Here is a 12,532-nt window from a genome sequence, read left to right on the forward strand (position 1 = left end):
TTGTAGCACTGATTAATTGTGAGATATCAATATTTAATATTACATCTTTTCTCAAGGGTGAAGTGTTGTCCTTAAGACTTAAAGGTGCATCATTTTGTTTTGCGCATATGTCCTTTAGACGATACCTATTGTAAAATATATTTCACTTGATAGATTTTTACGCTTTATTGCTTTATACGATTTACTTAGACACTTTTATACTCATTAAAACTTATTTCACTTTTTAGCCATGAAAACATATCTTGTGAAATTTGTTGTTTATTGGTTCTATTACTCACCCACTATTGGATCGTTATCAAATAACTCATTAATGTCTAGTCATACACTCGAGTTTATGTTTCGGTGTGGAAAAACATGTTGGAACTCTACAACTACAAATGTGATCAATTTGTTGTATGTATCTGAGTGCAAATTTTACCTTACAAGTTAATTTTGTATATTTAAGTTAGATTTAAAGTCTATTTATTAACACTTCCAAAACTAATAATTATTACAAATTTAAAATAGGATTATATTTTAAAGAAACAAATTTGTTCAAAATAACCAATAAGACTCTTTTTAACCTTTTTTAAATCATTATTAAGTTCTAATTTAAAATAATAATTAACATCCATAATTTAATATAATACATAAATCATTAATTTAATATACAAATCAAATTTAATAACCAATTGCAATTTGAGATAACTTTTCTTATTAATAAATAGAAAGAGTTAATAAATATTTAAAATATTATAAATCTAAAACAATATATTAAATAATACTAACATTAACTTAATAATCAACAAATTTGTTGAGTCAACCAATGTTAAACTCAAATACTACTAGAAAGAAGATTTGAGAGATTTTTAGAAAAAGAACTACTTAGTTTAAATAGAAATATAGTTCAAATTGGAATTAAGTTTAAATTTAAAAGATAAAAAAAGGTTAAATATGTTTTTAGTCCCTAAACTATTGGTGGTTTCTGATTTGGTCCTCATTCTTTTCGAAACGTTCGTTTTAGTCCTCGGAATTTTGGTTTTAGTCCTCATTTGTTGCTAAATGAGGACCAAATTTTTAAACAGTGTTTAGTTTTTGAGGACTAAAACGAACGTTTTCGAAAAAGATGAGGATCAAATTGTACCTTACTTTGAAACAGGAACGAAAACCAGAAACGGTCAAGAGTTTAGGGACTAAAAACATATTTAACCCGATAAAAAACAACTGGTTGCACAGATTAAAAAAAATATTTAAACTTATTTTTATCTAATAATTTAATTCCTTAATTTACAAAACTGGATGACATTCCTATTAGATTTTACAACAGTGAGATGCGCGAGACACGCAGTAGTGGCAATTGAGGTGAGATAAACACGTGGTTTAAGAATATCCCATGGATGGTTTTACAATATTGAGATGTGTGAGATAAAAGAAATTAAGAATTAATTATTAATTATTAATTACAAATTATAAATTGGTCGTGGTGGATTTTGAGATGAAACCTTCGTTCGTTCATTGATGTAACTCAGAGTCTCGTTACTTCCTATTCATCCCTCTTCTTTCCATCCATAATCCAATTCAAGTGCTCACATTTATCGTCTTTTCGTTCTGCAATCTGCGCGCCGCCAAAACCCCAGATCCGCCACAACCATCGGTAAAAACCCTAACCGTAGCGTTATTTGTTTTCAACTGTCTGGATGATCGGTAGGATTTTTTCAGATTGTGGGTTCATGAATTTTTACTCTTTATGTTTTCGAATATTGGAATGTTTAATTAATTGTGAAAATAGTTTTAGAGGTGATGGATTTCTTGATGTGTCGATAAAGCGAGGATTTGGAAGACGGTAATTGTTGGATTGGAGGAGAGGGCCCAGGAGGTGGTAAAGGTTGTTGGTTCATGGTGGATAACTGAATCTGTTTGTGCATATATTACAGGGAGAGAGAAAGGTTTTGACTTTGAGACATATTGCTAGAGAGAGGAACGGTGGGCTTGGCAAGATATGGATCCTGGTCGCTATGCTCTGCATCAAGGCTGGGATAATAACAGCGTAATTGTGGTTTCCTCCTTAAATAATTCACCTATATGGAATATGGGGATCATTATTCAAAGAAACTACTATTAGGGTTTCAATCTGATTTTTTATCGGAGAATTGTGAAAGAAAGCTAGCTGTGGGGGCAGTCAGATATGGACTCCATTTGCCTAACCCTCGTCCCATTGATTATTTGTTCCTGACACAGCTTATTCTCTTGAATCCACAGGCTCTTGAGGGATACGGCGCCGTCCACGAGCCCAACTTCCGGTGAGTGCAACTGCTTGATGCTTATCATCATCATCACTACGGTAATATGAAACCTGTGGGGTAAAAGATTGTGTCTTTGAGGATTTTTTTTTTTCCAATTTGTTGGTGTTGTGGTATGTACCTCATGATTGTATAGTTGAGATATTCTCGTGTTTTTTTATGTAAAATGTTCATCTAGTTATATTGTTGTGCTGTATCGAACTTTAGTTTTTCTTTCCTCCCATTTTACCCCATATTTTTGGCAGGGTCGGTGGTTCCTATGATGAGAGAAGGTTTCTTGATGAAAGATATCCAAGGGATCCAGTTTACCAGAGAAATAATTTCCACCCTGACATTTTGGATAGGGAGGCCTACCTGCCACCGGGACCACCTCCTGTTGGCCACTGGAGTCAATCCAAACGAAGAGGTTATGATGAAGATTATCCTCTTGACAGGGAATCTAGACGTTTTCAGAGGCCCTATCATGAATCATATAATCAGATAGATGGTTTCAGGGATCGTGAGATTGACACCTACCCAGAATATGAAAGGTTTCGGGATGGCTATACTGGCATTGAAAACTATGGTGACCGAGGATATGATAAGCCTGCCAGATTTTCAGGACATGAACGTGATGATTATGCCTATGAAGATTATGACTACAAGTCCCGGGCTTCCTCTCATCATCGTAGGGAGGATAGCCATGACAGGGATTATGATCATGGTCGGCATAGTTATGATTCTGACTATGAAAGAGGTAGTAGAAGAGACAGTAATTGGAGACGACGCGAATCACGTGATCGGGAACGTGATAAGAGAGGTCATAGTCGGGAAGGAGAACTGAGTCCACGTAGGAGGCATGAGCGTTCACGCTCACGATCACATTCTCGTTCGCGCTCACGTTCTCGATCCCGATCCCATTCTCACTCCCATTCTCATTCCCGGTCTCAGTCTCGTGGAGATGACCATCCAAGATCGAGGTCCCCTCGAGGTCGAAGCCATGGTAGAAGTTATAGGGAAGGTAGCTATACTGAGAGTCGATATGATAAAGGTGAAAGACGTCGGGATCGCGATGATAAACGACAGCGCGAACATTATTCTGTGGTATGTGCTGAATAGTTCTTTCCTTTTATATTTTCAGTGATTATCTTATTACTTTTGAACAATTGGAAGTAAAAGCTGTTTTCATAGGCCCCATCTGCAACCGTTGTAGTGAAAGGTCTTTCGCAGAAGACAACCGATGAAGATCTATACCAAATCCTTGTATGTCATACTTAATTTGTTTTGTTGAGCTTCATCAGTTACTCTGGTAGATTTTGATGATCTTTTTTTTTTTTTTTTTTTTAATTTTGGTATCATCATTTATATAATTTTAGGCTGAATGGGGGCCCCTTCGTCACGTTCGAGTTATAAAGGAGAGAAATTCTGGAGTCTCTCGTGGATTTGCATTTATAGATTTTCCTTCTGTGGTATATATCATGTTTATTTTCTAATTTATATATATGTTATGTTTTCATGAATGTTATATATAGTAAAATTATTATGGATTAGGGAGCTGCACAAGGAATGATGGACAAACTAGGAGACGATGGTTTTGTTGTCGATGGCAGAAAACTTTTCTTTGAATATAGGTATGTTGTCAGCTTTAGGGCTTTGCCAATTGGTTTTACTTTTCAGTTTTATCTTGTTACTGTTAATTACAATAATCTAATCGATGTTACCATTTTGAGCTATATTTTGTTGCAGTAGCAAGCCAACTGGAGGTCCTGGTCCGGATGGATCTGTGAAATCAGGTCATAATTATAAGAGCATTACGGTTCCATCTGATTGGATGTGCACTGTATGTGGCTACATAAATTTTGCACGCCGAACATCCTGCTATCAGGTTCATAATCCTTTGGGCATCATTTTTGCATCTTGTTACTATTGAATTGTAGACTTTCTGCGTTCTTAATGCTTTAGATGATTAATTTAGAGTAGCCACCGATTTTTCAGTTCTGGTATAAGTATGTGTGCATATGTGCGGACATTGAATTGGTTCAGTGCTCTTTTCTTCTTACTGCAGTGTAATGAGCCTCGAACTGACGATGCTCCTGCAGCAGACATTTCATTATCAAATTCAGCAGCTACCGGAAAAAAAGGTTTGGAAGCTGGTAAGTTTTTGTATAATTCCTGTTCTAGAGATTGTTGTTTTATTAATGCTCTGTAATTGGTAAGTATATTTACAATCAGGTCCAACTCATGTTTTGGTTGTCCGAGGATTGGATGAAAATGCTGACGAGGAAATGCTCCGCTATGAGTTTTCCAAACATGCTCCAATTAAGGTTTGATTGCTAAATACATGAGCTAGCGAATCAAACCTGTGACTGTTTTTATGCATCGGAGGGGCAGGTTTGCTGTTTATTTTTTCATGTGTATGCTAAGGAGTGTTGTTATCTATTACAGGATCTGCGTCTTGTGAGAGATAAATTCACTCATGTCTCAAGGGGATTTGCATTTGTACACTTTTATTCGGTAGGTACTACTCATGATTAATAATTGAGCAATTCTTGTTGCATACTTTTGTAGTAGTCTGTCTTTCACGGTCTCCCTGGTGTTTAAAGGTTAATATTGTCACACAACATAATGATTAATAAGAACTCAAGACGAGTGCATTTGGAATGCTCGTGTCATTACTCAGTTAAATGGCCATTTTTACATCATTTGATGATATCTTCTTCCTAAATGTCATCTAGTGTTTATGTAAAACAGTCTAGAGTGAGTGTACATCTTCTTTTGCTGGATTTTGTTGGTTTCGTTGATTGAAATGACTCATTTGTTTGAAGTGTTCGTTGAATATTTTTGTTGTCTAAGCAATACTTTGAGTGTTAGATAAAGGGATGTATAGAAGATCTTGTTTGGACTTATGGAGGTGGCTTATGACTCTTCTATAAACTCCTTGGAAAGGCGTATCAGAACAAGTTCTTTTTATCTTATTTTTAGAAACTTGTTCAAAGTTTATCAGTAAGTGCTTATTGAATAAGTTTGTGAATAAACTTATAGCTCAAAGTTTATCAAAATAAGCTCTGATGTAACAATACCTCGTTGAATAAGTGCTTAAGTAATTACTCACTCAAGTTGGTCCAATTATATTTGTCTATATTTAGTTTAGTAATAGCTATCTGTCTGTGTTTCGTCTTTGGGAATGATACCATTCATTTTCACGTTTTAGTCATTTGTTGTTTCCTAGATGAAAAGGAGAGGGAAGAAGCCCGACAAGAGAAGTTAACTGTTAATAGGTGTTTTGATAGATATTAATGTGACAATATTTTTGTTTAGGTGGAAGATGCTACCAAAGCCCTTGAGGCAACAAATGGAACTATGCTTGAAAAGAATGGGCAGATTCTAAGAGTGGCATATGCAAAAAGTATCCTGGGCCCTGGGTCAGGAACATCAGGAACGTCCCAATCGAGCAGTCTTGCAGCTGCTGCTATTGAAGCTGCAACGTTTGCCCAGCAGGTGTTTTATTCTTCTGTGTATAAATTTTGTGTAGTGGTTTATAAACGGTTGAAGACATTCTATATTGTGAAAGGTGAATATTGACAATTTCATATCATTTTGTCATGTTAGGCCATGTTAGTGCTTGTATTATTTGAGGATGATTTATTAGTTCAAACTTCCTTATTTTATTGTTGAAGAGCTATAAGTTATAATAATAATACTAATACTAATAATAATAATAATAATAATATCAATTAATATAGAATCTGGTGGAAAATAACAGGGATTCTGCCTTATCATGAAAAAAGAATGGCACAGGTTGTGAAAAATCTTTTGTTTCTAAATAATGTTCGACCAGACTAAAAGTTGGTTTTGTAAAAGGTCTGAAGCGTCTGCGTCACTAATTAGGAAAACGTGAACAGTGAGTTATAATTTCCTTAAAGCTTTGATATTTTTTCTTTTTTAAGCTGGTTCCTAATTTTGGTGTACAGTACAGCTCCTAGGTAATTAATTTTTCCCGTGTTACTGTATGTCTATTGTCACTGATTTTCTTTGACTGTAGAGAGGTATTTCTTTCACGAGATATTTCTGATTTCCTTGAATATTCCACATTATTTCTTACTGCAGTTGTGTTCATAATTATAGTTCTGATATGCTGTGAAGTTATTATAAATTTGATCTATGTATTTTTGCTTTTCGACAATCTTCAGTATGATTCAGTGGGATGGGCTCCAAAAGAGTATAACCCAGACGACAAACTATCTACTGGTCAAGAGCAACCTGGCACAGAAGTTGGTGCTCCACAATCGGGCTTTGTTTGGGATGAAGCATCGGGTTATTACTATGATGCTGCTTCTGGCTTTTACTATGACGGAAATACTGGTATGAATATTGGTTGAGTTAATAAGAGAAAAGCTTATGATTATCTTAAAGTTTCTCAAAGCATTTTTGTTTGCTTCATAAGTAATTCTCTAGACTTTTTCCATCATGGGGGTCCTTTTTCTAATTAGCCAAAGTAGGTTTGGAGATTACCTAAAACGTGCATGTTGAAGTGAATTCTACGATTACATTTATTGATGCAGTAGTGCTAGTCAATTTTTGGGCTGTTGCTTTTCCTGTATTTACTTATCTCCTTTTATTATGTAATTGAGCTCCGTTAGACAAGATTAGGCTGCAAAATTTTGTTATCTCCCATTTACCTAGTATGTTTCCATCTCTGTTGCACAAATACTCACTCACTAACTAACTAGTGTGCTAGCACTGTGCTATGGAAATTGTTGCTTATAGAGATTGCATGTGTGGCTTAGCCTATTTCTTTTATCAGCATCAAGACTTGGAAACACTAATATACTTGTAAAAAATTGTAGTATTCCCTTATGTTTTATTTTTGATCTTCTACACTCTTGTCATATGTAGGTCTTTACTATGATGGTAATAATGGGATTTGGTATTCATATGACAACCAAACTCAGCAGTATATACCTTGCACTGATCAAAATCAGAATAAAGCACCTAATAATGAGTCTGAACCTTCTAAAACATCTGATGGTTCTGGAAGTAAAAAGGTCATTTCTGCACCAGCTACTACTGTTATATCGGTTGAGAAGCCAGCTTCGTTGGCAGATGCTGTCCAGGCTGCAGCAACAGCAGCTTTAGCTGCAGAGAAGAAAGAAAAGGAAAAATCAAAGGAAATAAAGCTTGCATCAAAGAGCAGCATTCTGGCAAATAAGAAAAAAATGAACAATGTATTAACAATGTGGAAGCAGAGGAGCCATGAGGGACAGGCTACTAGAGTGGCTCTGGAAGACAATCAGCCTTCTGTTTCAGCTGATGATAGGTCATATTCTGCCGGGCATTCTGCTAAGAATAAGTCAAAAAGTGAGATTATGGTAAGGGAAACTAATGCTTCTAATCCAGGAATTCACACAACTCTTGCCCAGGTTACTGCTATTGATTCTCAGGCACAGCCACGGCCGGTTAGTAATAGTCTTGGAGGGACTGTGATGGGGGTCATAAGGGGCTCAGGAAGGGGGGTTGCTAAATCAGATAGTTATTCAGGTTCTACATCTGTTGCATCATCTATGCATGGTTCATCTTCAGCAAATGTTGATCCACAGACGGTTGCTACTCCCTTTAGAACAGATGTGTCTGCCCTGAGTTCATATACACCGCCTGCTACAGTTGGAAGTGGGCGAAGAAGGTTTTCAGAAATGCCTCTTCCTGCTTCAACTCACAAGGAACAACCTCAGACAACTTACCGGGATCGTGCAGCTGAGAGGAGGAGTTTGTATGGCTCATCATCTTCAGTTGGAAATGATTTGGCTGACCTTGACATTGGGGATTCAAGTAAGACTACTTAATTTATAATGGGTTTCAGTTTCATTACTTTTGTGTTGATGTACTTTTGATTGAAAAAAACTGCTGAGCTGAAGGGAGAGTGTTTGCTTGCCAGTTGTTAGTTACTCATTTCAAAGCATTGCCTGGTATCTCTGATGAAAAAGGCTCTGGGAGTAGAGGCAGCATTAATTAGTTTTTCATTAGATGTGAACAAAGGCATTGACGTGTGCCTACCTATATTTTGGGAAATTGTATTTACTGTTTGGGGTGATCATAGGTGTGGGCATTTTGTTTTATCATAGAAGGAATTGAAGGAACTTTCCTGGTTAGGAGATTAAAATTGTGTGCATGTAAATTCTCATGTAGTTATATATTTTTAAAATATAGTAGAATTATGCATTTTATTTTATTACTCTATTGGCCAAAACGTACTTCTAAAAAGTTTTGTTGCAGCAAGTTGTTGATCTTTTAGTATCAACTATTAAGTAATATTTAAAAGCTTTAAATAACTAAATGGTAGGTTTGCAAGACAATAATAGGTAAACTGGTAGCTTACTATGTTGATTGACTTTTTGAGAAAATATTTGTTTCTACTATATGTATTCTTGAAGACCGAGATTTTGCATCAAGGAAGGGTGATCCAATGCCGTTCCCTCCCGGGGTTGGTGGTGGACGTGTAGTTGGAGATGTCAACGTTGATACTTTTGAGGTGATTACGGCAGACAAAGCAATTGATGAAAACAATGTCGGTAATAGGATGCTTCGCAACATGGGCTGGCAGGAAGGATTGGTACCGTTTCGTTCCCTCTGCATTTCATAGTTATTTTTTATTATTCAGGTTGTTTTGGTAGAGATTGATGTAGTCATTTTGTTTATATTTGGAATAAGTTCCAGAATTCAAATTCTATCTTTTCAGGGACATATGATAGTTTTTTAATCCTTAGACCTAGATAATATTTTCGTCTAGTTTAGATATCTTCTTTTCTTAGAATGTTTGGACTGACCTCAGGAATTGGATGGGATACCCCTGGAAATTTGGTTCTCTCAACATCTCTGCTGAAGGATTCTAACATTTCTATATTATGGGTGTTTCCTGTATTATGGATTATTTGATGCACAGGGACTAGGAAAGGATGGAAGTGGAATGATAGAGCCTGTCCTGGCACAAGCCACCGAACATAGGGCAGGACTTGGGAGTCAACAGAAGAAGTTGGATCCTAGCCTTGAGGTGCAGGCAGGGGACAGTTACAAGATGCTTATTCATAAAAAAGCCCTAGCCAGGTTTCGGGAGATGTCAGACAATTAAGGTTTGAGCACATAATGTAGGATTTAGCTTCGATAATATATTATTACTTAGCTGTTTTTAAATATTCTTATTGTAAACACTAGTTTGTCAGCACAATTTCGAATTTCATTTTTTGAAATTTAGTCTACATGTCAACTTCTGCCCAAATTTTAGCATTGATTTTTGCTTTGATTGAACTCTGACGAGGGTTTTGCAATATCATTCAATTTTCTTTTGTCTTTAGTTCAATACAAGTGGTGCTATCCTGTGTGTGGTGGCCACTGAAACTTTATTTTTTTTCTTATTTTTTATATATAGAAGCCTTTCATTGGCAGAGCTATGGAAGACTTAAAAAAAATAATCATTACGGGTTTTGGCTCAAAAGAAAATTCTCTTAAAATATGCTTTACAGAAGCAAAATCCCTTTAAACATCCGCATCTTACGTATCACGGTATGACCTAGGGTTTGTTGCTGCAAGCAACAGACAGGTAACGATTCTGTTTTTTTTCATAAAAAAAACGTTAAAATAATGTTTGTTTATATTAAAATGCTCTGCGTGGAGATCACGTGGCAGTGTTTCAGTGCTTGATATTATCCAGGATTTTGTTGTGTTCTTTTGTAAGGAATGATTGAAGGAAGATGAAACAGTAAAATTTTTTGTTTTTTAAAGAGATTTGGAAGTGATGGTGAAGGAGATACGAAAGTAAAATCTGTGAAAGTTGATAAGAACTTTGATTATGTAATAAGATTAAAATAAGTTTCAATAAATTGGAAAGGAAGATTACTCTAATTCTTTTTAATGTTAAAAATAATGTAAAATTATATTTAAATGAGTTATAATTATTTTAGAATTTTTTCAATAAATACAATTTTAGAAAAAAAAAAAAGTAATTAAAATAAATAAAGATATGAAACAGAGTCGATTTTCACATTTCTGGAATCAGTCGATTTCTACTCTGTACTATAGAAATTTGTTCCTATCACCACCAAACAGGTTCTATTTTTTCATCAAACAGGTTCTATTTCTTTCTTTAAAGATTCTATTTTCATCAAACAGGTTCTATTTCTTTCTTTAAAGATAGTGGAATTTATTCCAACTATGATAAATCTAGTTCTGGTTTCCTGTTAGTATTCATGAATGTCATTCCGATATTTCATGTGATACGAAGGATAAACTTGTTTCGAAGCGTAGATTAATATGAATTGGTTTAATCATAAATAGGTCATTTCTTTTATATTTTTTCTCACTTGGCCTAAAAAAAGTGAAAATTTTTGTTTCAATTGTTTTCTTTTGCAGGTTTGATGTTGAAGAAGAAGATGAAGCTTAGGATTGATTTTGCAAGTTTACGATTGAGTTGCAATTTGTTTCAATTGTTTTCTTTTGCAGGTTTGATATTGAAGAAGAAGAGGAAGCTCGTGATGTAGGGCATTGATTTTGCAAGTTTACTATTGAGTTTGGAAGCGTGATAGCGGCGTGATTCGAAGGGGTTTTAGTTGGTCGTGTATGGTTTTCTTTATAGGTTTCTGATTTTAAGAAAGATGAAAGATTATGACGTGACAATGGTAACAATTGCGATTATTTATGTCTATCATTTTAATTAAAATTTCACCTTACAATCATAATTCAACTTAAATTTAACTTTGTTAACTCAATTTAATGACATGGATTCAATTATACTAATTTTTCACTTTTAAAGATCTAATAGAGACTATCAGGATGATTAAACCATATGAATTCTATCTATCATCTCTTTCTATGTGTAAAGGATCACATTTTGCTTCTCAAATTATCCTTTCCTATTCTCTTTAAACACTAATTTTATGTAAAAGTACACAACCTTCATATCAACCTATTATTTGAACCAATATAATAAATTGGTGTATAGTTAAAAGGGGCATATGTCTTGGAATTTTTCGATGTAAGAGCTTATGTACGAATATTTTTAGTTATTATTTTTTATAAACCATTTAGAAATATAGTTTGAATATGTTCACATTTAAACTCAATATTTGTTAAACATGAAATATTTAGCTATTTACTAAATAAGACATACTTAGAATAATTATAAACTTGATGTCTATACTATTTTTAAATAAATAAATACATTTAAATTATAAGCAGATCTAATAATATCTTTATCAGATAATCATTCTTAATGAGTCCATGTATATAAGAAATCATAGTTATATATCTGATATTTGACGCACACATCTAGAACACACTAGTTGGATTTTATGGGTTTGGAGGATTTTTTAGGGCTTAATATGGCATCTTTTAATAAATATTTAATTTTCAAATTTAGTTGTTGTGGTTGTCTTTTAAGAAGTGGATTTTAAGTCTAATTTAACCTTATAAAATCGGGTTGTAAGGTGAGATTTGCATTCACTCTCTAAATTTGTCTTATCTAATCGACATGGAACTTCTAATAGTGTCATCACTAATATTCACAAAGTGAGATGAAAGGTCCTTATCCCATTGCAAATGTAATTATTAGCAAGTATAATTAGAGTATGTGTGATGTAATTCAGTGAAGATTTGTGGTGCAAGTTTAGTTTGAGCATTCTTAATTGGTGAACAAAGACGTCATCTGTCTAAGGGGATACATTTAGTCTAATTCCGATAAAATTCTTTATCAAAATGGCGTTCTTAATTTATACGGGCAATTTTGTATTTTAAATTGGTTTCATCTAACGAATCTTTCAAGTATTGATGCAATTACGTAATTTAAACTATAATATAAAAAACTGTTTACATCTCATAAATTCTGTCATGCATAGTCCGCATTGTTATTTACTATTAATGTATTGATTTCAGTGAAAATATTAATAACACGCGAGACTTCCTGTTGTGGTGTAACAATCTTTATAACAATATAAAGTAATAGTCTTCATCATTTCGTGTAATATGTATTAAATTTTTTATACAAATCCTTCTTTACACCATAAAAGCGAAAATTTAACTTAGCGGTGATTATAGATCAGCTCTCTCAAAATTTAGTTTGGATCTAAATTTTGGATTCATTTGAATTATATTATATTAATCTATATTTTTCTAATTTAATTTAAATTAGATTAGATTTAAATTAAATCAATTCTTTCAATTACATTTAAATTTGATGTGGAATTAACTTAATGTAAGAATAATCTAATACAACTCGACATGATTTTGTA

At 34.0% G+C, this 12,532-nt stretch overlaps 1 protein-coding gene across 7 annotated transcripts; it reads left to right on the plus strand.

Annotated features, from left to right (window-relative positions):
* The first annotated feature begins 1,469 nt into the window (after positions 1 to 1,469).
* SUA (suppressor of abi3-5) lies at positions 1,470 to 11,000 on the plus strand. Of its 7 annotated transcripts, none has more exons than XM_088104536.1 (16): positions 1,470 to 1,633; positions 1,769 to 2,279; positions 2,525 to 3,362; positions 3,450 to 3,521; positions 3,635 to 3,727; positions 3,810 to 3,889; positions 4,005 to 4,143; positions 4,324 to 4,411; positions 4,491 to 4,582; positions 4,704 to 4,772; positions 5,577 to 5,756; positions 6,449 to 6,620; positions 7,155 to 8,084; positions 8,687 to 8,865; positions 9,196 to 9,382; positions 10,659 to 11,000. In XM_088104536.1, exons 2-15 carry the CDS (start codon positions 2,062 to 2,064, stop codon positions 9,379 to 9,381), a joined length of 3,336 nt encoding a protein of 1,111 aa, XP_087960662.1. In that variant the 5' UTR covers positions 1,470 to 1,633; positions 1,769 to 2,061; the 3' UTR covers position 9,382; positions 10,659 to 11,000. The 7 variants fall into 7 exon arrangements, with proteins under 7 accessions (XP_087960662.1, XP_087960663.1, XP_087960661.1 ...); XM_088104537.1 differs by having other exon boundaries at positions 10,749 to 11,000; XM_047315204.2 differs by lacking the exon at positions 10,659 to 11,000 and having other exon boundaries at positions 1,471 to 1,633; positions 1,769 to 2,026; positions 2,239 to 2,279; positions 9,196 to 9,557.
* The last annotated feature ends 1,532 nt before the right edge of the window (positions 11,001 to 12,532 follow it).

The sequence above is a fragment of the Vigna umbellata genome, chromosome 1 (assembly GCF_029865625.1).
Source record: "Vigna umbellata cultivar VRB3 chromosome 1, Vumbellata_1.0, whole genome shotgun sequence".
In the NCBI taxonomy this organism is placed as follows: domain Eukaryota; kingdom Viridiplantae; phylum Streptophyta; class Magnoliopsida; order Fabales; family Fabaceae; genus Vigna; species Vigna umbellata.

Coding starts and splice junctions, on each gene's coding strand:
- SUA (XM_088104536.1), top strand. CDS start 2,062: ATGGAATATGGGGATCATTATTCAAAGAAACTACTATTAGGGTTTCAA. Junction 2,280..2,524: donor GTCCACGAGCCCAACTTCCG/GTGAGTGCAACT, acceptor TATTTTTGGCAG/GGTCGGTGGTTCCTATGATG. Junction 3,890..4,004: donor AAACTTTTCTTTGAATATAG/GTATGTTGTCAG, acceptor ATTTTGTTGCAG/TAGCAAGCCAACTGGAGGTC.